Source organism: Salvelinus namaycush, chromosome 39, assembly GCF_016432855.1.
Source record: "Salvelinus namaycush isolate Seneca chromosome 39, SaNama_1.0, whole genome shotgun sequence".
Classification (NCBI taxonomy): domain Eukaryota; kingdom Metazoa; phylum Chordata; class Actinopteri; order Salmoniformes; family Salmonidae; genus Salvelinus; species Salvelinus namaycush.
In genome coordinates, this window is record NC_052345.1 from 15040329 (window position 1) to 15068115 (window position 27787).

General features: G+C 44.2%; 4 protein-coding genes across 4 annotated transcripts; 1 reads left to right on the forward strand and 3 right to left on the reverse strand.

Moving 5' to 3' along the window:
- Nucleotides 1-969: 969 nt before the first annotated feature.
- Nucleotides 970-3812, reverse strand: LOC120032609 (THO complex subunit 4-like). Its single transcript, XM_038978774.1, has 6 exons — nt 3436-3812; nt 2119-2277; nt 1876-2023; nt 1686-1755; nt 1390-1579; nt 970-1289 (listed from the first exon to the last, which is right to left on the reverse strand). The coding sequence occupies exons 1-6, from the start codon at nt 3667-3669 to the stop codon at nt 1275-1277; spliced, it is 816 nt and encodes a 271-aa protein (XP_038834702.1). The 5' UTR covers nt 3670-3812; the 3' UTR covers nt 970-1274.
- On the forward strand, nt 3111-6650 carry LOC120032610 (anaphase-promoting complex subunit 11). Its single transcript, XM_038978775.1, has 3 exons — nt 3111-3938; nt 4594-4713; nt 6308-6650. The coding sequence occupies exons 2-3, from the start codon at nt 4605-4607 to the stop codon at nt 6451-6453; spliced, it is 255 nt and encodes an 84-aa protein (XP_038834703.1). The 5' UTR covers nt 3111-3938; nt 4594-4604; the 3' UTR covers nt 6454-6650.
- A 1292-nt stretch (nt 6651-7942) lies between these two features.
- On the reverse strand, nt 7943-10207 carry LOC120032906 (protein phosphatase 1 regulatory subunit 27-like). Its single transcript, XM_038979163.1, has 3 exons — nt 9771-10207; nt 9331-9481; nt 7943-8864 (listed from the first exon to the last, which is right to left on the reverse strand). Exons 1-3 carry the CDS (start codon nt 10000-10002, stop codon nt 8735-8737), a joined length of 513 nt encoding a protein of 170 aa, XP_038835091.1. The 5' UTR covers nt 10003-10207; the 3' UTR covers nt 7943-8734.
- Nucleotides 10208-11052: 845 nt separating this feature from the next.
- Nucleotides 11053-26660, reverse strand: LOC120032627 (protein disulfide-isomerase-like). Its single transcript, XM_038978798.1, has 11 exons — nt 26339-26660; nt 24097-24303; nt 22124-22257; nt 21664-21801; nt 19684-19788; nt 19302-19427; nt 18839-19039; nt 18066-18186; nt 16974-17155; nt 15215-15331; nt 11053-12654 (listed from the first exon to the last, which is right to left on the reverse strand). The coding sequence occupies exons 1-11, from the start codon at nt 26475-26477 to the stop codon at nt 12592-12594; spliced, it is 1533 nt and encodes a 510-aa protein (XP_038834726.1). The 5' UTR covers nt 26478-26660; the 3' UTR covers nt 11053-12591.
- Nucleotides 26661-27787: the final 1127 nt, after the last annotated feature.

Sequence of the window (27787 nt, forward strand, 5' to 3'; positions counted from 1 at the left end):
TCGTTTCCGGGAACTATGCCGAGGCGCGCACGCTCTATGCAGGTGGCGTGCAGTTGCCGCGCGCCCTAAAGAGATTTTAGGTGGGGCTAATTTGAAGTCTTGAACAAGCAGCGGAAGTGTATTTAACACTTAATTTGAATAGTTTCAAATGTTAAAACTTTAGAATTTTTTTAGGTCAACTTATTAGGTCCCCATCCTTCATTCCGAAGACTAATCAACTGGTCCGTCTAGTTCTTTGACCATTTCAACTAATATCAAACAAGTCAGTGATGTGAGATTGAAAATGAATTTAATTTCTAACATTGTATTAACCACAAAATATGAAAAGGTATTAACATTATACATTAATTGGGTTTGACAATCTCACAAGAATATTGTGCATGTTATAAAATTGCTTTAGCTTTTTACAAGCATTTTATATAGTTGCAGCAGTGAACTACCATTGGAAGTTCAATCATTTCCACACATTTTACATGATCACCCCCATAGAGGTCTAAGTTCCAATTAATGCTTGATGTGAAAATGTGGTCAGAGGCACCATATGGATGGTGTGGTGTAATTGGAGCCTCCAGAGGCCCAATTGAGCTCCATACCACATCACCATGCGCCTTAAATTTTGTAACAATGCGGAAGGCTCCATATAGCTCATTGACATGATTGGATGACAGTAGTTGAGGGCCTGTATAAACAATCTCACTTCACAAAGGCTCTGCGCCATTAAGCGCTAGTATGTATGCCCTGACTTCTGCAGAGGCTATATCACCATAAATGCTACATGGCCAACGCAGACGCCATATAGTGCCTTTCAGGCTTGTAGGGCTGGTTTCCTGGACACCGATAAAACCTAGTCCAGGACTAATGTAAGCTCTACGGAGAAACTACACCGAAACAGCTTTGGCCCATGACTAAAGTTAATGTGTGGGGAAACCAGCCCTTAGTGTCGTACAGAACTTCAACAAGAGGCAGATGCACTGGAACAGTTTGTTTTGTAGGTTTATTACAACTATGCACAAGTAGAAGGGGAGGCAAAGGGCAACAAACTCCCCCTCAAAAACCTACAACCATCCCAAAAATAAAATGGTACAAAAAGTGTTCATAATATTAAAAAGGGAGAAAAGCAAGATCCATCCACACATTAAAATGATGCCGAAGAACAGTAAGTAACAGATCTGGTCCATTTCTCAGGTCCAAGTCAACAACAAGGTTCAGATGCGACAGAGGATGAAGATGGGTAGGGATGAGGTGAGGGATTCAAACGAGTGCTTCTGGGAATTCTAACTGGTCTCCATCTGCAATTAAAAACAAGTTGAAATTAGGACCATATTCTAACTACAAAGATCAAGCCCCTTACATTATAGGAATATAAATTCTTCACTTTCATGCATTTACCTTGGCATTGTAAGCATCCAACTGGGCATCCAGCTCTTCAGCAGACAACTGCTGCGGTTTGCCTCCACCACCACGTCCGCCTCTACCCCTGCCCCTGGAGCCTCCCCGCCTGTCTCCGCCTCCACGCCTTTCTGAGAAATTGGGGCGTCCAATTCTGTCTCTGTTGAATCCACCACCGCCTCCATTTGAACTGCAAACAGATTCAAAGAAAATCAATGAGCTACTGGGATTCACTAGAATTGAAAAAAAATCAATCATACATGACAAGATAAAAGAAAGCTTATAGAATCACATACCTCTGTGAAGGTCGTCTCTGGTTATCGTCTCTGATTTGTGACGTGACGTGCTGAATGCTCATGGCGCGACCTGTGAGCAAAGGGAAAACAAGATTAGGCATCGTTGTTCAGGAGAGTTAATCAATGACCACATTTTATGACGAACTAGCGTCAAAATAATATCAATCAACTAACTCAAATTAAAGCTCACCATCGAGTGGTACATTGTCGTACTGTTTCATGGCTTTGAGTGCATCAGCCCTCCTCTCAAAGTGGACGTCAGCGGTTCCCTGGCTGCGGCCAGACCGGTCATAGTGCACAGCCGCTTTCTTCAATGTACCAAATTCCGCAAACAACTCCTGAAAAAACCAAACAAAATAAGAATTCATGTTTAACTTCAAAACGGTTCGGCGAAAAGGCCGACATCTTTGTATCGATTGACTGTAGAAATTACCTGGATATCAGCGTCAGACACACCGAAGTCAAGGTTTGAGACAAGGAGCTTGCCGCCAGTCTCTACACCACCGCCTCCTGCTCCCCCACCACCGCCAGCATTACCGCCAAAGCCACCTTCGAACATGTCGTGTTGCCATTTGTCCGGAAGCTCTCTGGGCTGTAAAGGTAAAATGAAAAAATGCAGCTGCTGACTTCTGGTTCCCCTGCTCCTGCTGATCAGACTGAGCACATTTGAGTCAGTTGCTTAGGCAGGCAGGGGAATCTTGCTTCATCACTACCATTTAGACACATTAGTCTATGGTGGATTCATGGTCAGTGTAACAGCATACATATTACTTAATAAAAACAATTAAACAAATATAAGAACCAAAACTAAGCTAGTAGGACGGATGGCAGGACTTCCAACTCAAAATGGCTCCTGCCCTACAGGTGGTTTGAAGGTGGTGTAGGTAACAAAAAAACTGACTTGATCTCGATGGCAAGGACAGCATCCAGATTCTGCTTCAACTCCAAGTGACGAAAAAGTCCATCCAAAGAAAAATCCTTCCTTCAAAACGCGTGAAAGTCATTTCCCTTTAACCGACCATGGAAAGTTCAATAAAGTTCCTTGGGGTGTTGTGCTTTGCAATCTGGGTCAAAATATGAAACAAAGAAAAAAAAAAAACTCAATGTGGCACAGGAATGGTGGCCCAGTTGACATAACATCCATTTTGAGGGTCGCCATTTTGTTAGCTTCGTTGCGTAAACAGTCCAATTCTTGATAATTTGACAAATCTGGAACTTAATTTATGGCCAACAATGCGCCAGTCGACAAATAGGATCAGGAAGTTGTGGACTACCCAAAAAAAAAAACACGAGGTACACGGCTTGTAGACCAAAGGTGAATATCTGGGCCAGGTCGCATTCAAACTACACAAACAAGTGTTGGCTAGCTTTGCGGATCAGCTCCGTTTTGAAGTGGCCAACGTGTGAACAACACGTTAACGTTACCTAGCTAGTTAACGTTCCCTCCCAGAAACTTAGGACATGGCGAGTAACATTCAATAGTGCTGGCTAGCAACTGTTTGACCTGAAGCCAAACACGACTTTGTACGTCATTATCAAATGAATAAACGTTTCTGAACAGTGGTTTCTTCTTTGGGTTGTGCCCTATAGCGCACTTCCCGATGATAATTCCACATCCATCAGCAACTTTGCGAACTAACGTTACCTCGTACGTGTCGCAGCACATTTAACAAGATCAGCTAAATTATTTAACATTCGTCGTCGTCGCCTCTGCCATTCCTCCTTTTTCTGTGATCCTCCGTGTTCCTACCCTGCTGTATGGCGTGGGTCTGCTGTCGCTTCTGTCTCCGCTGAAGTTCTGTCGACTCCTCATGGGCCCGGATCCGCCTGTTCGGCCTCCAGAGACAGCTCCACCGGGTCGGCCTCCACTCCCACCTCGACCCGATGATCCTCGGCTGCGGCCTCCTCGATTTCCGCGGCCACCTCCACCTTTCTTACTTTGTTGAATAATGTCATCCAAAGACATATCCATCTTATCAGCCATGGTGGCACTTGTCGTGTTAGAGATCACCAAATAATTGGAAAATTAACTTTAATAATTACGTTTTTGGTAGCAAAATCTAGCCGCTTTCCTCCGTGCTAATCAATGGCGAAAAGCTAAAGTTTAAGTGACGTTAGTGGGCTTAAAAATAATTGTAGGAAGTGACGTAAATGCATTCTTACTACCATTTCCGTTCGATTTAGCGCGTCTTTCGCGACCAACGTCCTCTCTCCTGCTGTATTGTGCCTCTATCCAGCATTGCAATCATAAAGGTACCTTTCTGGTTGGGGTGGGCAGTGTATAGTCAAAAGAGACCACCATATATTTATTTTTGACAATATTTTTAGATTTTTCCATTTCAATTCGTTCTCAAATGCAAATAAATCAATGGAAAAGACGAGACACTACATACCCTGGTTCGATTCCAGGCTGTATCACAACCGGCCGTGATTGGGAGTCCAATAGGGTTGCGCACAATTGGCCTAGCGTCGTCCGGGTTAGGCCGTCATTGTAAATAATAATTTGTTCTTAACTGACTTGCCTAGTTAAATAAACATCGCTCTGGATGGCAGTATTGTACCTCTTTTTGTCCTCCACAGGCATGGGTGGCGATGTTTTCCCCCGATTCGAGGATGTAACGTTAAATGTGTCGGAACTCTCAGGACATGTTTTGTCTTCATTTTAAAACCTTAATACATTTGCCATGTTACTTACAAGCTAGTTATTCCAAATGTCAACAGCGAAGTAACATCATGTGTTGCACTAGCTTTCTAGACGAGCAAACATTAAATTAAACTACTGTGTACAGCTAGCTAGCTGTCTGGTTACTGTAACGGTAGCTAGCTACTAAGCTAACGTTAAGAGGTCTAACGTTAGTAGTTAGCTAGGCTAGCCACTTTGAACATTCATACAACGTGTGCCCATCAGGTTCACGGGAGATGAAGGTTAAAATCAAGCAGTGGAACGGCGTGGCATCCTGGCTGTGGATGGCCAATGATGAGAACTGTGGGATCTGCAGAATGTCTTTTAATGGCTGCTGCCCAGACTGTGAGTTTCTATATAACGCTGCTTACTAACTAACTACTGAGTTATTCCACGTCTCATGAACATGTTACTAACTCTCTGAAATGAATGTATGCACAAACTCAATATGCTTCTTAGTGCATGTACAGTGCATTCGGAAAGTTTCTGGTCTCCATGACTTGTTCCATATTTTGTTACGTTACAGCCTTATTCTAAAATGGATAAAAACATGTTTTAAATCCTCAGTAATCTACACATAATACCCCATATTGACAAAGTGAAAACAGGTATTCAGACCCTTTGCTATGAGACTGGAAATTGAGCTCAGGTGTCCATAAATTAAATTGATTGGACATGAATTGGAAAGGCACACACCTGTCTATATAAGGTCCCACAGTTGTGCCCAAGCCATGAGGTCGAAGGAGTTGTCCGTAGAGCTCTGAGACAGGATTGTGTCGAGGCACAGATCAGGGGAAGGGTACCAAAAAATGTCTGCAACATTGAAGGTCCACAAGAACACAGTGGCCTCCATCATTCTTAAATGGAAGAAGTTTGGAACCACCAAGACTCTTCCTAGAGCTGGCCGCCCGGCCAAACTGAGCAATCGGGAGAAAAGGGCCATGGTCAAGGAGGTGACCAAGAATCCGATGGTCACTCTGACAGAGCTCTAGAGTTCTTCTGTGGCGATAGGAGAACCTTCCAGATGGACAACCATCTGCAGCATTCCACCAATCAGGCCTTTATGGTAGAGTGGCCAGACGGGAGCCACTCCTCAGTAAAAGGCAAATGACAGCCCTCTTGGAGTTTGCCCAAAGGCACCTAAAGGACCCTGACCATGAGAAACAAGATTCTCCGGTATGATGAAACCAAGATTGAACTCTTTAGCCTGAATGCCAAGCGTCACATCTGGAGGAAACCTGGCACTACGGTGAAGCATGGTGCTGGCAGCATCGTACTATGGGGATGTTTTTCAGCGGCAGGCACTGGGAGACTAGTCAGGATTGAGGCAAAGATGAACGTAGCAAAGTAGAGAGAGATCCTTGATGAAAACCTGCTCCAGAGTGCTCAGGAACTCAGACTCGGGTGAAGGTTCACCTTCCAACAAGACAACAATACTAAGCACACAGCCAAGAACGCAGGAGTGGCTTCGGGACAAGTCTCTGAATGTCCTTGAGTGGCCCAGCCAGAACCCAGGCTTGATCCCGATCGAACATCTCTGGAGAGACCTGAAAATAGCTGTGCAGCAACGCTCCACATCCAACCTGACAGAGCTTGAGAGGATCTGCAGAGAAGAATGGGAGAAACTCCCCAAATACAGGTGTGCCAAGCTTGTAGTGTCATACCCAAGAAGACTCAGGGCTGTAATCACCGCCAAAAGTGCTTCAACAAAGTACTGAGTAAAGGGTCTGAATAGTTATGTTGATGTGATATTTCATTTGACATTTTTTATAAATTAGCAAAAATGTATAACCTGTATGTCTATCGATGCATTCATATCTTGACGGTTATGCATAAATTGTCCTTTTTGATATCACGACGTGTTCAACATTGTGACCTATATGGACACTTATCCTCTGTTGAGGGGAGACTTTTCAGCAACATAATGTCTACTTTCCAGGTAAGGTTCCTGGAGATGACTGCCCGTTGGTCTGGGGCCAGTGCTCCCACTGCTTCCACATGCACTGCATCCTCAAATGGCTCAACTCCCAGCAGGTTCAGCAGCAGTGCCCCATGTGTCGGCAGGAGTGGAAGTTCAAAGAATGAGCTCATCCGGAGAACGCCACTTGAATGCCCTTTCAAAGACTGAGACTGATGCGTCACAATCAGAGAATTCTAATAAATATGCTTCTGTTCTTTTGTTGTACATTTCCAGCTACTTTGTTTTTCTCTGAGGCTGTCATTGTTTGTATTATGTGGAGGGGTGTGTGAATAACAATAAATGTGAAGAAATGTGATTAGGATTTAATCTTGACCTACTACTGTACCAATATTATATATAGCAGTTTTCTCAAAGTTATTTACATTGTATGAGAGTAATTCACCTCTAACAAGCTGACCAATGATTCATCAATGCAAATTCATTGAATTGGTATTGACAGTCCCTGAGATTTACACGGTGTACAAAACATTAGGAACATCTGCTCTTTCCATGACAGACTGACCAGGTGAAAGCTATGATCCCTTATTGATGTCACTTGTTAAATCCACTTCAATCAGTGTAGATGAAGGGGAGGAGACAGGTTAAAGTAGGATTTTTAAGCCTTGAGACAAGTGAGATATGGATTGTGTATGTGTGCCATTCAGAGGATGAATGGGCAAGACAAAATATTTAAGTGCCTTTGAATGGGGTAGTAGGTACCAGGCGCACTGGTTTGTGTGTCAAGAACTGCAACGCTGCTGGGTTTTTCATGCTTAACAGTTTCCCGTGTGTATCAAGAATGGTCCACCACCCAAAGGACATCTAGCCAACTTGACACGACTGTGGGAAGCATTGGAGTCTACGTGGGCCAGCATCCCCGTGGAACACTTGACACCTTGTAGAGTCCATGCCTGACAAATTTAGGCATTTCTGAGGGCAAAAGGGGTTGCAACTCAAGATTAGTAAGGTGTGTCTAATGTTTTGTTGACTGTGTATATGCCCTATTGTTTTGACAGTCAGGACCACTCAGAACAAACCAAAAGTAGAGCCCCACCTGAAGTACATAGCAACTTCTCTCAAACCACTCTACAGGATCAGCTACATATAGTCCACTAATACATTAGGGGTATGATAGTTTGATGCTAGATATGTGGTGTACAGGAAACTTCCACTCTTAATACCGATGGGGTATTTTCTTGTAGCTAAAGCACAATCCTGACCTGGCTTTAGATTTCCTCACCCGCCCTTTCCCAAATTCTACTTGTCTCTCTAAATCCATCAGAAACCAGCACCTCAGCCAATACTGTACAGTACTCATTGTGCAGAGGCATGGATAATCACCTCCTGCAGAGAGCTGGTCCAATTAACAATCATTAACTTGATCCCCGGCCTACCGGGAACTGTTCCTTGCTTCAATGTTAGAAGTGCTTCTCAGTTCACCAAGGTTAATTGGAACCAAGATTGGTTACTGTAGTTTGAAATTAAAGTCAAAAGAAGACCTTTTCTTTCCCTTCAAACAGTTTTGTCAAGTTCTTATACCAGTAGTTGATAAAGACAAACATATCACCACTAAGTTGTTTTTGTATGGAAAAAATGTATAAAAAGGCAATTATTTATAAAGCGGTGTAACCACAATTGATTGCACATGGTTTCAGTTATAAATGATTGTAAAAGCAATTGTAAACACACAATTAGTCATTCCAGTGGTGTTTGCAAATGTATAGAGATAAAGTGTTAGACTAACAACAATGTGGTACATTTTAGAGTACATACAGTATATGCAGGGTACATATTCATGTGGTACATATGCAGGGTCTTTGTTTTTCAAATTGAAAAGTTGTAAGATGTAAATGACAAATCTTGAACTATAAATGCTGTCAGTAGGTATAGTTGACCTATCACATTGGTTTACTGCGGTGGGCCCCATTTCAGAATGGCCCTATGAGTCAGAGGACAACGACAGATCCATGTTTCACAACTTCCAAAAAAAGCTTTCACACATCAACTATATAAAGTACTTCGAAAAGCTCATTACCAGACTGCTATCTAATTAATTTCAGTGCTGCATTCACCCTGTATGAAAAAAGTACAAAAGCTCAAACTTCTGCACCTGCAAACAAACAGCATTACAAAGCGATGCCTGCTGATTGCCTGAGAGGAGCCCCTTTCCAGCAACAGTTCAGTTCACTCTCAAAGGCAACCATCTACTGTTGGCTGGCCGCCTTCCTCCCACCAGACCAGATATATGTCTCCAGGACCTCTACAAGGGAGGGAGGGAGGGCACAGAATGACAATGTTCTACCGATCTGTCCATTTAATTCCATTGTCGAGGGGCAACCGGGAGGCCTGGGCGAGGAAGGAGACTGAAGATTCAGTGGAGTTTTAAGGTTAGATGAGGAGGAGAGCTCAGTCGTCCTCCACCCCAAGCAGCCCCTGCAGCTCCCGAACCCCCGTGCACTCTGGGTCGATGAGATCGGCAGGTGTCTCCCCACACTCGTTTTCCGCCTGAGGGTCGGCGCCAACAGAAAGCAGGTACCTAGCGGGAGAAGCAGGAGGGGGGGGGGGGGGGGGGGGGGGGGGAAGCATTCATTCAGTAAAGAAAGTATCCAAATGGTATGTGCCACGCTGAGATAGTTAAACGTGAGATTCTTCAGAGGGCTACTCAAAATTCAGCCAGTGCGTGTTTTGGTTTGTCTTGCTTGTAAGCACTTGAAACTGTAAACCGGCAGTGTGAGCTGTGTCCTAGTGACGTAAAAATCGGAATCTTCACCTATCCCGAAGTGCATTGAATTCCTGAACTGCAGGGATGCTGCATTGACATGGTATGGCCAGCAGCGTAAATACGAGTTAGTCAGAGCATTCAAAGCTTCAAGTTGATGTTAATAGTACATCGGCTGAAGTCCCACTTGTGCGAGACCACTGACCTCGCTTAATGTGTGTGGATAAAAAAACTAAATCTAGTGACTGTAGACGTTGTGGGTATGCTAGGTGCGTTGACTCACTTGGCAATGTCAGGGAATCCGTCGCTGCAGGCCATGTGGAGAGGTGTCCAGCCCTCCTCGTCTCTCTGGTGGATGTCTGCTCCGTGCTTCACCAGCAGCTTCACACACTCCAGGTTCCCAGAGAGGACAGCCTCATGGATCGCTGCCATACCTGCAGAGCAGTCAATGGGAATGGATGGCAAATAGCATCAGTACAGGTTAATTGTAGGGACATTGAAGGATCATTCAATGAACAGTTTATACTGAGGCATTATTCCATTACTGCACGTGCTACAGAGACAAGTCATTGCACCAATACTGGAGGGATTACAGATGATCAAGTCTTTGGAACTGTTAAACCCGGTTGAAATCTAACCAGAGGATGAAGATGCTTCTGATGCTTCAAGCTCTTGAATGGATTAAAATGGTTTCCATGTTGTTCTGATTTCATGGTGACTCACCAGAGTGGTATATGGTTTCCAAGCTGACCCTCCTCTTTCGGATGAAGAGTCCGATCCTGTCCAGCTCGCCCTGCCGGACGTAGTCCTGGAACACAATGTCGTTGGGGAAGTGGACGCTGCGGACTGGTTTGATCTGTGGAGAAGAGTGGGTGCAAGAAGAGCTGCTGGACTCTTTGGGGCCATAAGCCTTGATGCCCATGGACTGGCAGACTGGGTCCTGGTAGTACTTCATCCTTATGAAAGTGTTCAGGCTTGTTCAAAGATAAAAACTTCAGAAGAAAATCTTCATGCCTTTTTCAGTGGGAAAATTATAAACCAAAAGGCAGTGAAATTGAATTAAGATATGTCCTTCAAAAAAGCCTTTTGTCAATGGCTCTCGTGGTGCAGTGTCCTGTATGTTTCAGACAGCGGGGCAAGTCCTGTTCTGGAATCCAAGGCCTGCGTATAGACCTCTATATACTCTCTGCAGGGCTATTTTAGGTTCTGTCACCTGACAGGTCAAGTTCTAGAACTGGATGAGTGACCCTAGGAGGTGGGTCCCTTCAACCATCCTGTCACAAGCACTGGACGCAACTCATATCGCCAGCCATGACCGTAGCAATAACCACAGCTTCTGTTTTCACCCACAGCCTATTAGACCCACTCTTCCCCCCCTGCTTTTGAACTTGACCCCTCCAGCTCATCATTCAAGATGCATGACAGCCACTGGTCACGCACCACAGAAGGGGCAGAACCGTCTCGTAAATAGGACATAGAAGCCAATGCTAGGCATCGGGCCAAGAGGGGGTCAAGTGTCATGACTGTGCTTTTGAAAATAACCTTGATAAGGCGTTTTAGAAATAGGCAAATTAATCAGTCATATTCTATGCATACCGTTAACATTACAGAAAGGTAATCAGTCAATATGGCTTTAGTTTGGTTGTCGTGGGAAATTTACTGCAAGAGACCAGTAAGCAGGGCTTAAAAATTGGCACTTTTTCTTCATTGAGTCATAGTTACGGACAGAAGTACTTACTGTCCATGTGTTTTAACCATTAGAAAACATTGTTCCCAAGTTACAGCCTATTTCAAATACATTTTTATTGGTTACATACACATTATTACGGGTGTAGCGAAATGTTTTTGGGAGCTAGAAGCACGGCTGCCCTACCTGTCGGCGCCATCTTAATAGCGTCAGTACTATTTACTGGCATACGTATGTATGCCAGTTCCTTTAAAACTCCACATTATTGATATATTGAAACAAAGATGTGCTGAAAAGTGTAAGAATAAAAGGCAACAGTAATTTTTTCATATTTTTTATTTATTTGGCCACCAGTTTTCACTTTTCCACGTCAAATTCAATGTGATGGAATGCGTTTGTTTCTAAGTCATTTCCCCCTTGAACAGCTGCTGTTGAACGTCACAACACTCATCCCGGTCTGCCCTACTCAACCCTCCCATCCCAGCCAAACATCAAAAACATTCAACCTTGTCCCTGGATGTAAAAAAAAAAAAGCATTCACTCGATCACAAGCACGCTTACACACACAACCAGGCACACTAACACCTCCATGGGGACAAGAGTGTCAGCTAGAGCCGAAGCCAGAGGGATGGGGGCAGTAGAGGTACGGTGGGGTAGGGCTGTTGCACTGTTCCCCCCTCCCCAAAGATAACCAGGCCAGAGACCGCTCAGAGTCCCAAAGCACAGTTCCTTTTAAGTGACCACCTCTGCTCCTTCAGTAACCATGTGGAATCTGACGGCATAAACACAGTAGCCCGGTCTCAGATCTATTTGTGCCATCTGGTCAAGACCATAGGAGTTGGCGAGACAGCACAAACAGATCTGGGTCCAGGCTATGAACACAGTGACAAACAGAAACCATCCCAGGCCTCCCCACTAATCCCAGGTCTAACAGAGTCAGATGGCCAACTCTACCCCAGCTTAAACTTCACCTGGGAATTACTGGTACACAGATTATTTAAAAAATATATATTGAATGAAAATACAATTAAATAAAACAAGCTATTTCCAAAGTGTATCTTTTTTTCTTTCTTTAAAAAAAATAATAAGTCAGTAGCCATGCTGAAATGAGGGAAACTGAACTGAAAAACATGATTTGTAGACAGAGGGAATGGAGAGAGAGAGAGAAATACAGTGACCCTCAAGATTGGTCTCAGTTACAGATGCATATATTGCTACATAGAACACGTTGCTTCTTTATTTTGTTACTCTTTACAAAAAGACAATAGGATGGCCCCAAGTCCTCTGAGAGTCCATACATCCCACCATATAACACCTCTGGCCCTCAGAAAGACTAGCAGAGGAACAAGAACATGAGCAGCCCCCCACCCCCAAACCGGCTACACCACAAAACTAAACTGCACCACTCACACTGCAGCAGACTGGGGGAAAGTAATTTGAAAAAAAATGACAGGTACATAACCCAATTTGTGGATCCAACTGGATATGTCAAGCACAGTATCTTAATGCGGTTTTTAACATTTTGGTTCAAATATACAAGGCAATAACAACTCCATCGTTTGATTGATGAGGAACGTTGGTAATGTAAAAAGCCGTTAAGACCATGAGGTGCCGTTCAGCTCTGTTGAGTTCCCATGACACGGGGAAAGACGAGTCCATCTGGTCCAGCGGGAGGGAGATAGAGGTTGTCGAGGTGGCTTCAGGAGGGGGGCTGGCCGAGGGTCCTGCCACATCTGCAGACTGACTGAGGAGCAGTTGAAGGAGAAGTATTAGTGTTCACAGAACAGTGGTGGAAGTGATGGTGGTTGGTTGGTATAAGGGGTGGGGGTTCGTCTCTCCTCTCTCCTTCGCCGGGTCTTATAACTCGTCATGGTCGTCGCCGTCGGAATCACTGTCCTGTTCATCCAGGTCTTCCATATCCTAGGAGGAGGAGAGAGGAGAGGGTCTTTAACATCTGCCTGGAGGAAGCTGCTCTCTGAGTCTGGAGTTATTGGGAGTAGAAAGCTTGGAAGCTATAATGAACACAAGTGGTGGGAGGATACTACGCAGCTCATTTTGTGTCTCCCCTGACCCAACCACATATGCTCAATTTAAAAAATGGGCAACATGACAAGCTTGAACGGTTGTTGGAAAAAACGTGCTCTGGCGAAACATATGTTCATCTATGGTGAAACATGTACATATGAAAACAACCTAAGGACTGGACACGTGGGGCACTGAGGATTTAACTGAAAGGCCCTCCATGCCCATACATCACTTCTGGCAGACCGCATGAACAAATGCGGCATGGTAACCCAAACAGTACGTAATTAATAATGAATAATGTTTACATACTGTTTTACCAACTTCATATGTATATACAGTATTGTAGTCAAGGCCTATCCTATTTAACTACTGCTGTACATATACTATCTTCAGATATCCATCTACACAGTGCACTCAGAAAGTATTCAAACCCCTTTACTTAATCCATATATTGTTACAGCCTTATTCTAAAATGGATTCAATTGTTAGTTTTTTTCAACAAAGTACCGAGTTAAAGGTCTAAGGTCGGTTTTATTTTTAATAAATTTGCAAACATATCTAAAAACCTATTTATGCTTTGTCATTATAGGGGGAGGGGGATGCTTTTATTTATTTTAGAATAAGGCAATGACCTGACAAAATGTGGAAAAGTCAAGAGGTCTGAATTCTTTCCGAATGCACTGCACTACAATACTGTCCATATTGTTTATGCATCACACACAAACACGCCAGACTCACATTGCTCGTCCTAATATTTATATATTTCTTAAATCCATTATTTTACTTGTTAGATGTGTGTATTGTTAGATATTACTGTACTGTTGGAGCTAGGAACACAAGCCCTTTCACTACACCTGCAATAACATCTGCTAAATGTGTATGCGACCAATAAAATAGGAAATGACAGTCTTGCAAAGATGCCATTCCGTCATGGCTGCCGGGGGAGGGATACAGTTGACTGAGGATGTGGGTGTGAGTAAGGTGGGGTTGGGGATGTTGACTTGCACTTTCGGACAGGGGGCCTGGTCCCAAGGGAGTGCCTGGTAAACAGCGGCGACAGCTGCAGTGGGCATTAGCGACCGCAGTCGGGGCATGGTCTGCAATTAGACTTCTGAGAAGGGGGTGTGGTAGTGGGATGAGGGCCTTCAACTAGTTTGAGCTGGATCGCCAGTATGTTTTGGATGCAGGCCCTGGTCTTAGCACCCGGCTAGGTGCCAGGGAAGAAGCGAAACCCCAGCCGCATTTCATAAAGACACCAGGATTTAAAAACATTTATTTTTATTTTTTAGAGCATTAGACAGAGATTACCGGCTCTTGTCATTTGGCTTTGAAATGGGGAGAGAAAAATCCCATCATTCCCTTGTGCAAGAAGTCTTGGATGACGACATCATAAGGAACATAATTCAATTTCTCAAAAAGTCTTACTGTTTCGTGCATTATTTCATACACCCGGGAATAGCCTGCTGTACATTCTATTAGTTAGAGAATTTATTACAAACTCGGGTCAGGATTTTGAGTGGGTAAGGTTTGTCATCTCCTTCATTGATGACAGACATGGGCTGCTGGACTAACGACTGTCTCTGCCTTAACGGGTCATGTAATGAGCACGTCTGTCTGGCTGCCTGCTGTGCTTGAAGACGGAGTTCATGGAAGTCTTAGTCAGCCTGACCTACATCATCTCTACAAGACCCAGTTTCCTCCAGGTTGGATTGGAAAGTGGTTGAGTCAGTGAAGTGAGATGGGGAAAGACACCCGACTTAAACACTGATAAATAACACCATGTACATAGCCATTACAATTGTTTCTGCATTGTCCCAAGGCAAAAGGTAGGCTTTACTTGCAGGGAGGACAGGTTGCGATCACTTTTACGTGAACAGGTTGCGTTCACTTTTTAAACAACTTAAAAATAGGTACGTAGGCATGTGACCCCAATTCTAGGGTTACAAGTTAACCAAATCTTCAGGAGAGGTGGGTCTATTCTGGGTGACCTACAGGATACTGAATATCCCCCCAAAAGGCACCTAGTATGATAAGAGGCCTTGCTTGCACAACTCTTGGGCCAGTTTCTGGGGAACACTCAATTGATCAGGATGCGTTGCACCAAAAGTTAAACCTTCTCCAACATCGCTGTATTCTCCTTCCCCGTCCACTAATGCATTGCTCTTACTGGATAAGGGTTGGCTGTATTTCAAACGCATACATTTTTTTGACAACTCAAGCAGCCTTGAGCAACATTCACATTTCAGAGTGTACTCAGCATATGACAGTGTAAAAAATAATTGTGAAAAAGGTGGGTGTTTTCAGATCAAAACTGGGCCTTGAAACGGTTTGCACGATTCCGGTTTCACGTCATAGCAATGCCTTGCGGTTTAATGCAATCTGTCTCGCAAACATAATTATAGTGTCTGCTTAAGGATGAAGACAAACCTCATACCAATCCCAGGTGTGTACTTACATCAATCCCCTCATCCTCCTCCCCTTCCTCTCCAGCCGGTGCTCCGCCATCCTTGCCTCCGCTCTCCAGGAACTTGGTGAAGCCCTCCAGTGTCCTCTCACCATTGTAGTCGACCACCTGCATGGAAGAAAGTCGCATACATCAAATTTCTACAGCGATTTAAATATAAATGGATCATTTTCCTTTGCTTTTCCATGCATCACCAACTATCAAATGTGGCAAAATTGGAGCTATAAAACCAAGAAATTCCAGTGGTCCATTTGTCAAAGAAATACTGAATGTCTAATTATTAAAATCAGCCTGTATTGTCCTTCAACAACACATGCAAATTTGAATCTGGAGCCAATAACCTTTGAGGCCTCTAGCCATCTTCAGATCTGTGCCAATGAGCAGTCAAGAGGAGATATACAGCTATTAATGGATGAGAGAAGGCCAAAGGTGTTGTTTCTAGCCTTTCTCGTTTATAGAACCAGTTACTATAGGGCTGCCCTTGAGATCGGTCTTGAGGACAGTCACAGCGCTCTGCCTCCCGACCCACGTAGTCTCAGCCAGTCAGTTAATACAGAGCATAGCGAGCCAACAGACAGCTGCCTCCATCCCAAGCCATCTCTGGCTCTGTCACAAGCAGGAATGGCTCAGGGTCAGGGGTTAACCCCAGGGCTCTTTGCGAGGGGAATCCCAACACACAGCTCCTAATCTCTTCCAGGAGGCTTTCTGTAGTTGACTGCTATGGGCTATAGTTCAGTAGGGTGGCTGGCATGCCTCTGGGGGGGGATTGAGGGCCAGGGTGGTCTTTAAGAGCAGGTTTGCATTTCGTCTTGAATCTTGTTCTCGAGTGGTAAAATCTTAACCCTAACTAAAACTATTGCTTAACCTTAAAATAAATATATCATTTTTTTAATAAAGCCAATTTTGACATTGCAGCTGGCCTATCTAAGGGGAAATGCTCAGCTCTGCCTCCAAGACAAGACTAATGACAATAAATGACAACCTGCTCTTTAAGAGCTGGGGTGAGGGTCTCAAGAGGATCCCAAGAGGGAGAGAGCATTATCGGGCAGCCATAAAGAGAGGGGTTGGGTTTGGTGGAAGTCGTAAACACCACCACAATGGCCGGGTCACTCAGAGGGCCAGCAGGCTTGGGTTTCTGCATGTGTGGCTGGCGCTGCTAAATCAACCCTCCTGGTGAGTGTGGCAGCTACTTAACCTGATCATAATAATAACCACACACCCACCTGTAATGCTGTGAAATGAAAAATGCTATTTCAGTAGTGTGGATGGGTGGCCAAAAGACATGCTTCTCAGGTGTTAACCGAAAGAGCCAAAGCCCAGAATGGGTGGTGCTACTAACTGACGAGGGGATTAGTTCCCTCTCTTGCGAGGGCTTGTTTTTCAAAAATGAGACCTGTGCTCAAATGCTGGGCAATTTATCACTGGCTATGTTGGGGGAAATGAGCCAATTAAAAAGATATGTTGTCATGTTATCCCAAAAGTGGAATTAGACCTGTAGACCTTGGCCATTCCAAAATGGGGTTGTATGGACGACTTGAATAGTGACGCAATAACCTCATCACATTTGGGTATACAGCAGAGCCCCTCCGTCTCAACTCAATCTCCATCCCCTAGTGTGGGACAGAGGAACTGTCCAGCCGAGGACCATGTCAGTGAAAACGTTGTAATGATACATTTGGGAGTCAACTGCCAACAGTTACAAATGGCTGCTAACACTGGCAGACATTCCACATCGTTTCAGTAGACTGACCGTGTGCTCGTCGCCTGCAGGGAAGAACTTGAGCGTGGGGAAGCTGTGTACTTTGACTGTCTCGATCTCGTTGGCTGTGGAGTCCATCTTGGCCACGACGATATCGGCTCTGTCCTGGTACTCCTCTCCCAGTTTGGTCCAGATGGGGTCAAGCTGTTTGCAGTGGCCGCACCAGGGTGCATCTGCAGTGGGAAGAGCAATCAGGGATAAGAGCATTTTCCTGTCCCATACAAGCTCATTGATCATCACCTGAATGCTTAGGCTGGTTATTGTATTGCATGATGTTACTTTGCCTTTCATTTGTATCCATAGAAGTATCATGACAATGTATCAGCATGGATATAACTACTCACTGATGCACAGATTCGCATGCATGGAAAACAATGCACAGCTGTATGGGATCATTTATACAACGGAAAGTGACTGGAATAGGAGAATGGCTTGCCAGCTGCCCATTAATTCAAGCCTGTGGGCTGTAGTTTCTGAGGCTGGCAGTTAGGTTTACGACAGCTGTGTCTCCCTACAATGCCATCCTGCCCCGGCAACCCAAACACTGGAACACTTCAAACATGCAAAGAGCATGGCACGTGCACCCCCAGCTAAACGCCCCCACTCCTCAATCGGCTAGGAAATACCCTCCACAGCCGTACAAGAATCTGACTCCCCCCACCCCCCCAGTCAGTGACTGTAAGCGACACATTAAAGCCCAGGGATAGAAAACTCCTCACTCTGGCTCACCACAACAGTGGAGGCAAGTTTAGTCTTCGTGAGCTATAAAAAAAAATGTATCCCAATGTTTCCTTACTCAGTCCTGGGTTACGCATCGATTCATGTGGAGGGCTGATGGAATGATCTTCGGTCCCTGTCTCTTGTACATCTGCTGGGGCTTAGCACAAAGGTGCATCGCCAGGGCTAGGAGAAAGACTCCGGTTTCAGACTCAGGATAGCTTCCCACCTCCCTCCCTCCACGTGGACGGTGTAATCAAAAGAGAGCACCTCAAAATATATCAGGGCCATCGACCCCTGAAAAGTGAGCCTGTCGACCACCTGGGGCTTACATATGGTATTGACGAGAGGGGGGGTAGTACTTACAAAACTCAACGAAGACGTTCTTTTTGGGGTCGAAGACGACCTCCTCAAAGTTCTTGCCGACCAGGACTCTGACGGGGTTCTTGTCCCAGTCTTCAGGGATGTCCTGGCTCATGAGGTGGGGCTGTACGGGCGACACACACGAGGAGGAGAGATTTACGATGGATTACATGATTTTTGCAAAACCAAGAACGAGCCGAATTATGTTAGTTCCAAACTAAACACTTGAATTTTGGGTTGTTTCTCTGCTGAATGTTACAGAAACATGATTCCTAAGTCATGAGGCAATCTCCTATAGAATGGGAATGATGCAAAACCTGCACAGTGCACATACTCCCTCACATCACTAAAATAAATATGGAGTCTAACCAATACTTGTATGTTCACGTTCGTGATGCAGGCCCACATTGCATTAAACCTTATGACATAAGAATTGAAATTTGCAACACTTTCTGGCACAGCATGTTAGCCTACATCTGCACTTTCAATCCACTGCCATTGACGCCCAGCCATCGAGGCATGATGACTGCACTGTAGTGCCATAACAGTAAGAGAGACTGGTTCATCAATGTCTACAGTAGGGCACGGCTGTTCTCACCGTCTAGGCTGGGCTGTGGCCTATTGTACTGAACTTATCAGCAGTCAGGGGCACCCCAAAGTCCTAGAAACCCCAGTAACAGCTTAACCCTGTAATCTGAGTAACACTATGTTTCAACATAACCACACACAGAGCATGTACACTTGGATTGTCTGCAGACATTATTAGGCCAACACACCTTGAGTTTTCCCTCGGTGAAGAGTGTGCAGAAGGCGATGATGTTGTCGGCGGTGATGGCCTCGCTCTTGGGCCTGTACTTGGTCATCTCGTCCTCCAGGGTGATGAGGCGGATGGCAGGGCACTCCTCCTTCTTCAGCCCGAAGAACTCCAGGATGCGCTGGTTGTCGTCCACCTCGCTGTCGATGAAGATGAACAGGATCTGGGGAGGAGAGAAAGAGGATGAAATACGAGGCTCAAGTATCTGGCTTTTAGTCTAGGTAGGTATGCGACGTACACTCCAGCACAGTCTCAGTGGTACATACCGAGACGCAGTACCACACATGTAGTAAATTACTTTCAAAGCGCTGGATGAAAAATAACTCTGCCTCACAAATAGATCAGGAAAAACAAGCCTTTACTGGAGATGGGGGTACAATGAATGAAGGTCGTCACTTTGACTCGGTTCAGTCTGGTCCACCCACCTTGCCCTTGAATCCCTCTGATGCTTTCTTGAACTCGGCCATTTTGTCGTTGAAGTCGGAGGCAGTCTTGGGCACGAACATGAGGATGTGAGACTTGATTTCTCCTCCGAAGATCTTGGGGGCAGTCTGCGGAGAAAACACGACGTTATGAACGCGGGGAACAACGCTCAGGATATAAACGCTTGTATTAAAGTTGCGGTAATGGCACCGAAGGGCCTCGTGATAGCCGTCATAGGGCCTTGGTGGGGGATGAGAACTATTTTGTAGCTTAGTGTGACAGAGGAGAAAGTTATTCTAGAAAAAGGTGTATTTTCTGTGTGAGTGTGTATATTTGAGACAGCACATCTGTTTGAGTATCAGCAGTATAAAGAACGGCCATTACCTGCTCGGTGAACTCGATGACCAGGGGCAGCTGGTTGGCCTTGATGAAGGCCAGCAGGTCAGCCTTGCTCAGCTCTCCGTCAAAGGTGTTACGACCCTCATCGAACTGTAAAGGAGAAAACCGATGGAAACAGTTGGTAGCCGAACCCGTTAATACGCCACCAACTTCCCAGTTTAGTCCCATTTTTATTATACTCTGCCTGTGAACTCCCCACAACCCAAACATAGATGTATCAAACAAGCTCATTTAAATCCCTTTGGTAACCCCAGCTGAAGAAAACCAACGTTAGGCTAAATGGGGTTTTATTGAGTGTTAAGAACAGCAGCCCTTACTGGTACACAAAGGGAAAGTTGGGAGACCACAGGAGTGTGTGTCAGGGTTGGATCACACACACACACACAGTAAGCAGACAATAGTGGGGTAGTATGATGACTGATGAGTGGGGGGCTTACCGGGCAATAAGATGGAGGAATCCAATCTATGTCTCATTAGAGATGGAGGGTTACGCCTTTAAAATGACAGGCAGAAATCTATTGAATCGCAACATGTAAAGGCCTGCCGTTGAGCTGTGCCCTCCCTGACCACTAAAGGGCAATGATTTAAAATTCAAAGCAGATTGAGAGAGACGGAAACAGGTTGACTGACAAATCTGGTCTGGTCCAGCGATGAAATTCCAAAGGTTTATGGGTGGCATCTGTTTTTAAATGTCAGATGGAATCGTACTTCTGCTGAATAGGAGCCAAAACATAACTTGAGATCTTACCCACATTTTTTCCCATAAACATCAGTGCATTATTTCTGAAGTTTGATATTCAGCACTATTCCTCATAATGGAAGACTTTCAGACCATGTTTACAACTACTCAACACAAACCCCCACTAGCAGCTGGCTGCTTTCCTTGTTGACCAGTGATGACTTAACAGGTGGACGGAAGACTGTATTTGACATAACATCTGATATCTATGAAAAGGCAGGAATGTGGTCATAATATGTCGCATAACATATCATGGAATGTCCATGTGGACTGTGACCCAGTTCAGCCCAGGTCAGTTTACTCTAAGCTGACAAGATGTGGCTTGGCTTTGAAATATGGATATCCAATTACCATATCTGGTCCTTTTAAGAATCATTGTCATTTGAGGGAGGGAAGAGGGTAAGACCATTACATGTCAGAGCCAAATTTAATGACCAGTTGGCCTGAATGAAGAGGAATCCCTCATCTTGCCATTACCAGGGAAATGCCGGTTCAAATGAGCAAATTCCACAGACAGAGTCGAGACTTGAGTATGAAGGTAGAATCTCACGAGGTCTATATCAAAGAAGATTGCCCCTTTTTCTGAACTGTAAAGAGCTGCGCTCTACTTGTTCTTCATTCACAGACACCAGCCAATGAGACTAGCATGGAAATCCTACGACTTACGACTTACTGCCACTAACCCATCAGTGATCTAGCCATGTCTAGATAGATGATCTCATCGTCTGAAAGGAAGAATGCAGCATTGAGCACAAACGCAGGCAGAATGACAGTCAGACACATTCCCAGAGCAGGTCTACAGGCTAATATTAGCAGGCCAAGACCGGATACTGCTGTAGCTATGGGGTTGTGGGATCCCGTTACCTAGCTGACATCCCAAAAGAATCAAACCTGTCTGCAGCTACCCTGCTTTAAGTTGTCCAGATTGCTGTATGGTTACGCTCATGATATAATCAAATCTGATGACCAGGTCATTCATAATGTATTTATAATCTAGTTAAATACAAATAACTGGTAAAACCTGCCAACATTCACAGCTAGATAGCAAATGGGAGACTGCAAAAACGGTAAGGCATTCACTGCTAAGATAGAGCTTCCAGGCAGTAAACAGTCTACAGAGTCCGATGGACAGAAGGGGTTACACCATGATCAGGGTAGTAATTTTGAAAGAGATGCAAACACTTGGGGTGATTAAATCATACTGAATCAAAGTACTCGCGCCGTACCTTCTTGAAGAGGACGACTCCATCCTTGGACACCTCGAACTTGGAGAAGACGGCGTCGTTGGAGGTGATGCCGAACGGAACGTCATCGACGGCCTCCGCAGCCTTCAGGAAAGCCTTGGCACCCTCAGACTCGGCGTCCTGCAGGACAGAGACGCTTAGCTTAGACGCCATCATTCATGAACCATAGGACTCAATAATGTAGGAAATTATCGATTAAAACATGCCCATCTATGCCTTGATAATTAATTTGAACTGTGAGAGAATGATTTGCATGTATTTCTTTAGAAAATTAGCCAAAACTATTGATCAGTACTGAAAATGTCAAACTAGCTGTCTAGTGGGAAATGTGGCTTAATAGGCACAAACTTTCCTGCAAAGAATCACTACAGATTGGCTTTGTAGCATCACAGTGACCTCGCGCAGCTAGGTCTGAGTAGTAGGTCAGAGGTCATCAGCTCACCTTGAAGAAGCCGATGACTGCTACCTCGTTTTCGTCAATCATGGTCTCTGCCTCGGCGACCTCCCCCAGGGTGGTGGCAGCTGGTCCAGTACGCTTCTTCAGCCAGTTGACGATGTCATCAGCCTGTCTGCCAGCTGCAGGAAGGGAACAACAGTTCTGGTATGTCACTCTGGCCGCATTCAAACAATAATGTATGAGACTGATTCCCTACTTCCTTTGTTTGTTGTACTGTAATGTATTCACTGAGCAGACAAGGTTGGCCATAGGAAACAAGACAACAGAAAGGCAAGCCTGCCTTCATGTTTTCTAATCATGTACAGATCAGAGATGACGGCAAGGGTGGACGCAAGGACGCATTTTGAAGTATTGGAACTGGGCCTAGGTCACATGACCAGGGCTGGCTGAATAGAGACTAATGGTACGAAGCATCAAACAATGCTTCAGGGTGAACAGGTGGAAAAGCAAATGTATTCTGCCACGACTATGGTGTACTTGAGTAAACACAGCTACAAGTATTGCTGCCATTATTCTACTTGAATGGTCGTTATGAGGGACAAAGGACAGTGAAAGACATCTCATTTAATTAAGTATTTCTTATCTTATTTGGTCACACCAGCCTTGTTACTGGCAGACTAACGAAAAAAGTAGCTACATTCCTCCGTGATTTGTTTGCACCAACAGAGAAGACTTAAGCTCTCTAAGAACCAACGTGTCCCAATTAAGTGGACTGACTCATGATTAAACTGCATGTAATTACAAAGATAGCCAATGACGCAACAGTGGAGCAACACCACTGAGCGACGCTGTAGCCAGGCCAGACAGACAGACACAGCTGGAGAAGGGACACTGCTGTCTGCGGCCTTACGAGTACACCGCTTTATGCCCAGAGAGAGCGAGTGCTGGAAGTTAGGGCTGTCCCACACACCCCCGCAAAAAAAAAAAAAAAACAGCCAGTCACAGTGAGCAAACATGAGGAACTGCACATTGCCCAGCTGGGGGGATGGGAGGGAGCAAGAGCATGGATAGAATGTGTGGAGGAGGGAGGGGCCCCTTCATTTAGTCACAGTTATATTGGGCAGAGTGAACGGGCCATTGGCTAACACACACTTGGCTGATAGGAGTCACATTACCAGCATAAGAAAAGGCATTACTTAGTGTCTAACCCATCCTTCAGAAAATAATTCTCATCATACACAGAATCTATGACTGATGATCATAACCGGACTACTGCACTACACGAGACAGCTTATCACTTTGTTGGTAATAGTTGTCCCAGTCCCTGAGGTACTTATGCATTGAGTAATTAGGTTGTTCTAGATTTAGTCATTGAGATCAGCACAATAATTCACAACAGAAAAATTTGCCAGTTGACAATCTTATTTTATATAATTGGTTATTTCAAAATCTGAAGGAATTCAGGGTAGAGCCTTGTCCAATTGACTTGAGAAAGTGAAAAACTGGGATAAATTTGTAACGGCTAACCAAGTACACAGAAATAGCCCAGTTCTGCCTATAGACTCAGTCCACGATCATGTCAAGCGCAGTATATGTTGTAACGATTAATTGTCATGCAAAGACACGGCTGTCATAATATACATTTTTGTAAAAAACAAATAAACGTAGCTTATAGACCAATACATAACAGGAAAATGAGCTAGAACATACCCAATGAAAAAACAGCTTTGGTAACCCCCCTCCTACCCAGTCTGAAAAACATAAGGTTTTGACCACTTGGAACTTTTGGAAATAAAGCTTCTCATCCCGCCCGTGACATTCTGCTCATAAAAGTATCAAACTTTACCCACTTCATGTAAAAATGAACTGCTATTGGGTAAACTACATCTACTTAAATATAAAGTTGAATCACCCTTCTCCTGAAGTTAACGGGGTACGACGATTCTGATCAGTACTTTCTTTAATTCAGTTATACGATAGCTGTACTAGCCCTAGCTGTAACATACATCACAACTCACCAGAGTACTCTTTGGGCGACTCCTTGTCTCCCCCCTTGAAGAACTTGATGGTAGGGTACCCGCGGACACCGTACTCCTGGGCCAGGTCTGCCTCCTCTGTGGCGTCCACCTTGGCCAGGCGGATCTCTGAGCCCTCTGCCTTCAGCATGCTGGCAGCTTTGGCATACTCCGGGACCAGGGCCTTGCAGTGGCCGCACCACGGGGCATCTAGAACAAGAAGGAAATCGTAGAAATACAATTAGACCACACAGCTTCAGAGCTGAGAGATTTTCACTGATGGGTGAAGTAGATGTAAATACTGTAGTGACTCTGTTGATATACTACGTTAACATGTGAGTGTTGCTACGTTTGGGCCGAAGGGATGATTTCTAATTACTAAATAAACACTAATATTGGTACAATGTTTGTATGGAGGGAGACTTGGATCTTTAGAATAGCCAGTTAACTGAGAAAAACATTTACTTACAGTTGGCTATTTAGAGGGTGTGGAAAAAAACCTCCTCTGGCAAGTTAGTTTTCAATGAGATCACTGGAAAGAGTAGCCTTGGGCTCTAACTAAGATAGTGAAAATGTTGCCTGAGGAAATATGTGGATTTCTAATCTGATTCATGAAGGACATAGAATTGTATGCTAAGGTTCTGAATGCATGAACACTGAAAAACCACATGAAAGTTTGAACAAACTTAACCCATTGATTGTGTGATTAATGTGCCTTGAGATGTCAATTTAACACCATAAGCCTGACAAAGTCTATTAAGCTTGGTTGTAAGTTCAAAGTCCAAAGGATATTTACTCAAATTTTAAGAGTCCTACAGCAATTCCTTTTTAACTAAATATTATATTTATCATTCTTTCAAAACTTCAATAAAAATGAATTGGTGTGTTTTCATTGCAATGTTTCTTAGCTTCAGTGGAGAAAGTTCCATCAGCCAGGAGAGTTAAACAAAAGTTGAACAGATGATTGAACTTTGAAGTACACGTCAACCTAGCATCTCATTCAACCTTCCAGGTCCCTCCTGTCCGTGAGCAAAAAGTATTTAGCCCTCCCCCCCTTCACTCATTGGAATGTCAGAGTCGTGGAGTTCTCCGATTGGTCTGCAAGTTTGTCAGATAAAAGTGCAGAATACCTCAGAGCTTGACAGCTGTAGCAGGACTGGCCTGCTGGTTAAATCAAAACTATTCATAAAAGAAACCCACTACACTCAAGAAAAAGTGGAAACCACCAAGTTCACAAGTTAATAAGCATTTAACAAATGTGTTGCAAAACCACAGCAGCAACTTATGTGAATGTTAGTAAACTTACATCAAAACAGCTCCTAACTGAAACCGGGGTAGAAAGTGTGCATGACCAGGAAACGATATCTAGCAATCGAAACTCAAGTGGTGAATGAAATCAAAATCAGACGTCCCTCTTGCAACTAAATGAGTCTGCCTGATGTATTCACACGAGTGAATAATGATATCATCACTCAACAGCTGCTTTGACAGCACTGTTGCACATAGATAGAGTATTCTTAATCGTGCATTAAGTATTGTTTCGAGACTACACAGAAGCACAAGCTAAGCTAAACAAACAAGAATAAGTTGGTCACGTTTATCAACTTCTAGATCCATGAAGCCACCAAGGCTGGTAAAGAAACAGGTACTTGCACCAACAAGTGGTCACAGACGAACGTGACTGTCATTTAGTTGTTTACTTATCAGCCCTGAGACGGCTAGATGGGGATGCACTGAATACTCAAGTTGACTGTGCCAGGTATACTAGTTAGTTAGCTAAACGCAACAAAGTTCTGTACAAACAAGGTTCATCCAAATGTGTTGCAGTAACTAACTACCTAGTTAACGTTACAGTTAGCAAGCTAGCTGGGAAGGACATTCCTTTAAAAAATAGGGCTTAGATTCCTTTAAAAAATATACAACGTTACTACTTGCAATACAATGGCCAGCAGTGTGTGTAATCAACAGATAATGTATGACACAGGCCTAACGTTAACCAGCTAGCGACCAATTTGAATAACGAACGTTTGCCAAGCAAAACCATGGTAACTAAGTTAACGTACACTTGTTAGCTATCAAGAAAGCTAGCTAGCTGACGTTGGTATGCCATTGCACATATCTTTGCGTTAGCTGAAGTGAAGCTTATAACACAGCGGCAAGCGAACGCAGCTAGTTAGCATGCTAGTACAGCTGCGTGAACAAGTTAGGTTGTCTAAGCCTTTATATGATCAAGTAGTTTACTTACAGAATTCAACTAGGATGTTTGGGTGAGCTTTCAAAGCCTCCTCGAAATTACTTTTCTTCAGCACCAGAACACCATCTTCTTCGCCGATATCAGCCCGGCTTGCCACCACCAGTGTGCAGAGTAGGAAAAACTTAAACATAGTTGCTGTCAACTGTGGTTTCTAACAGAAAATGTGTTCGTAGCTACAAGTGAATGAGCTACCGACTTAAAGTGGTGTACGTATGTATTTTCTCTTCTTACAGTTAGAACTGAAGCTTGTATTTTTGTGTCTACCGCTACTAACGTCGTGGCATTACGTGCAGGAACCAGAAGGGTCAGCCGTAGTGCGCAGGCGCATTTATCAGCTTGAAAGCTGCTCGTGTTGAATTGTGACTGGACCACAGCTGAAGGTACCTGGAAGTGAATCCACTTTGTCATTGGATGTGTATTGAAATCGATTGAAATTCTTTCCAGTCGCATTCTTGCTTATATTTGAGAATTGTTGACACAAATAACAAAAATTCCTTAGAATGAAGACTTAGGTTTAATGCAGAACAGGTGATGTAACAGTATAATATGCAGGGAGATGGCAGATGTAATGATGAATGATACCTTGCCGGTTATTAAAGACTGCAGTAAATTTGTTTTTATTTTGCATGGTTTGATAATCGGAGTTTGCTCGTCAATACCTCTTCGACATAAGGTTCTTGGATGATTAGGGTAATATATAGAATCAAATGAAGATTGTACCTCGCGCTCTTACTTTTTTCCTCCAATGGGGGAATATTAAAGGCGCTACATGGTCAATCCGCAATCTGCATTGGACGTGCAGCATTTACGGTGATATGGCTTCTGCAAAAGTCGGGACATTCATACTTCTTGCGCTTTGCAGAGCAGTAGTCAAGGAAGTGAGGAAGTAGTCAAGGAAGTGAGTTTGTCTCTATACAGGACCTCCCGCCCCCACCTACAGTCAACCAATCATGTCATTGCAGAGCTATATGGATCCCTTGGCATTGTTAAAACATTTGGGAGGCGAAAGTTGTAGCTCAATTTGGCGTCTGCATGCCTCTGGAGGCTCCAAATTGCGTCTCACCCGCCATATGGAGCCCCTGACCACATTTTTCAGATCAAGCATAAATTGGCTTTAAGAATGCCCTGAACTCTACAGAGGCTGTATCCCCTTAAATGCTGCACGCCAATGCAGATGTCAGGTTGTGCCTTTTAAGGGGCCGTCTTAAAACTGCAATCAGCCAAACCTGGTGTTTCCAGAAACACTTAATTGTCTCAAATGATCGAGAGATCTTAAACCGACTTAGTTTTCCCCCACAACAATTCGATTTTAAAATTATTTTACCTGAATATTGCTTGTGATAGGTCTAAATTTCAATAGCTCACTGTCCATATGAGCTATAGGTCTACAGACAAGTGTGGTGGGTTCCTTGGCACCTTTTATTTTTTCAAAGTTCCTCC

What these genes read in the sequence shown, in the direction of transcription:
- LOC120032906 (XM_038979163.1), bottom strand. Translation starts at nt 10,002, where the DNA reads ATGAAGTACTACCAGGACCCAGTCTGCCAGTCCATGGGCATCAAGGCT. An exon ending in GGAAACCATATACCACTCTG is followed by an intron (nt 9,482 to 9,770) that starts GTGAGTCACCAT and finishes ACTGCTCTGCAG; the next exon opens with GTATGGCAGCGATCCATGAG. An exon ending in GGATTCCCTGACATTGCCAA is followed by an intron (nt 8,865 to 9,330) that starts GTGAGTCAACGC and finishes TTCTCCCGCTAG; the next exon opens with GTACCTGCTTTCTGTTGGCG.
- LOC120032609 (XM_038978774.1), bottom strand. Translation starts at nt 3,669, where the DNA reads ATGGCTGATAAGATGGATATGTCTTTGGATGACATTATTCAACAAAGT. An exon ending in TGTCTGACGCTGATATCCAG is followed by an intron (nt 2,024 to 2,118) that starts GTAATTTCTACA and finishes TGGTTTTTTCAG; the next exon opens with GAGTTGTTTGCGGAATTTGG. An exon ending in CGACAATGTACCACTCGATG is followed by an intron (nt 1,756 to 1,875) that starts GTGAGCTTTAAT and finishes CTTTGCTCACAG; the next exon opens with GTCGCGCCATGAGCATTCAG.
- LOC120032627 (XM_038978798.1), bottom strand. Translation starts at nt 26,477, where the DNA reads ATGTTTAAGTTTTTCCTACTCTGCACACTGGTGGTGGCAAGCCGGGCT. An exon ending in CAGAGGGATTCAAGGGCAAG is followed by an intron (nt 19,040 to 19,301) that starts GTGGGTGGACCA and finishes TCTCCTCCCCAG; the next exon opens with ATCCTGTTCATCTTCATCGA. An exon ending in TCACCGAGGGAAAACTCAAG is followed by an intron (nt 18,187 to 18,838) that starts GTGTGTTGGCCT and finishes TCGCCCGTACAG; the next exon opens with CCCCACCTCATGAGCCAGGA.
- LOC120032610 (XM_038978775.1), top strand. Translation starts at nt 4,605, where the DNA reads ATGAAGGTTAAAATCAAGCAGTGGAACGGCGTGGCATCCTGGCTGTGG. An exon ending in TAATGGCTGCTGCCCAGACT is followed by an intron (nt 4,714 to 6,307) that starts GTGAGTTTCTAT and finishes TCTACTTTCCAG; the next exon opens with GTAAGGTTCCTGGAGATGAC.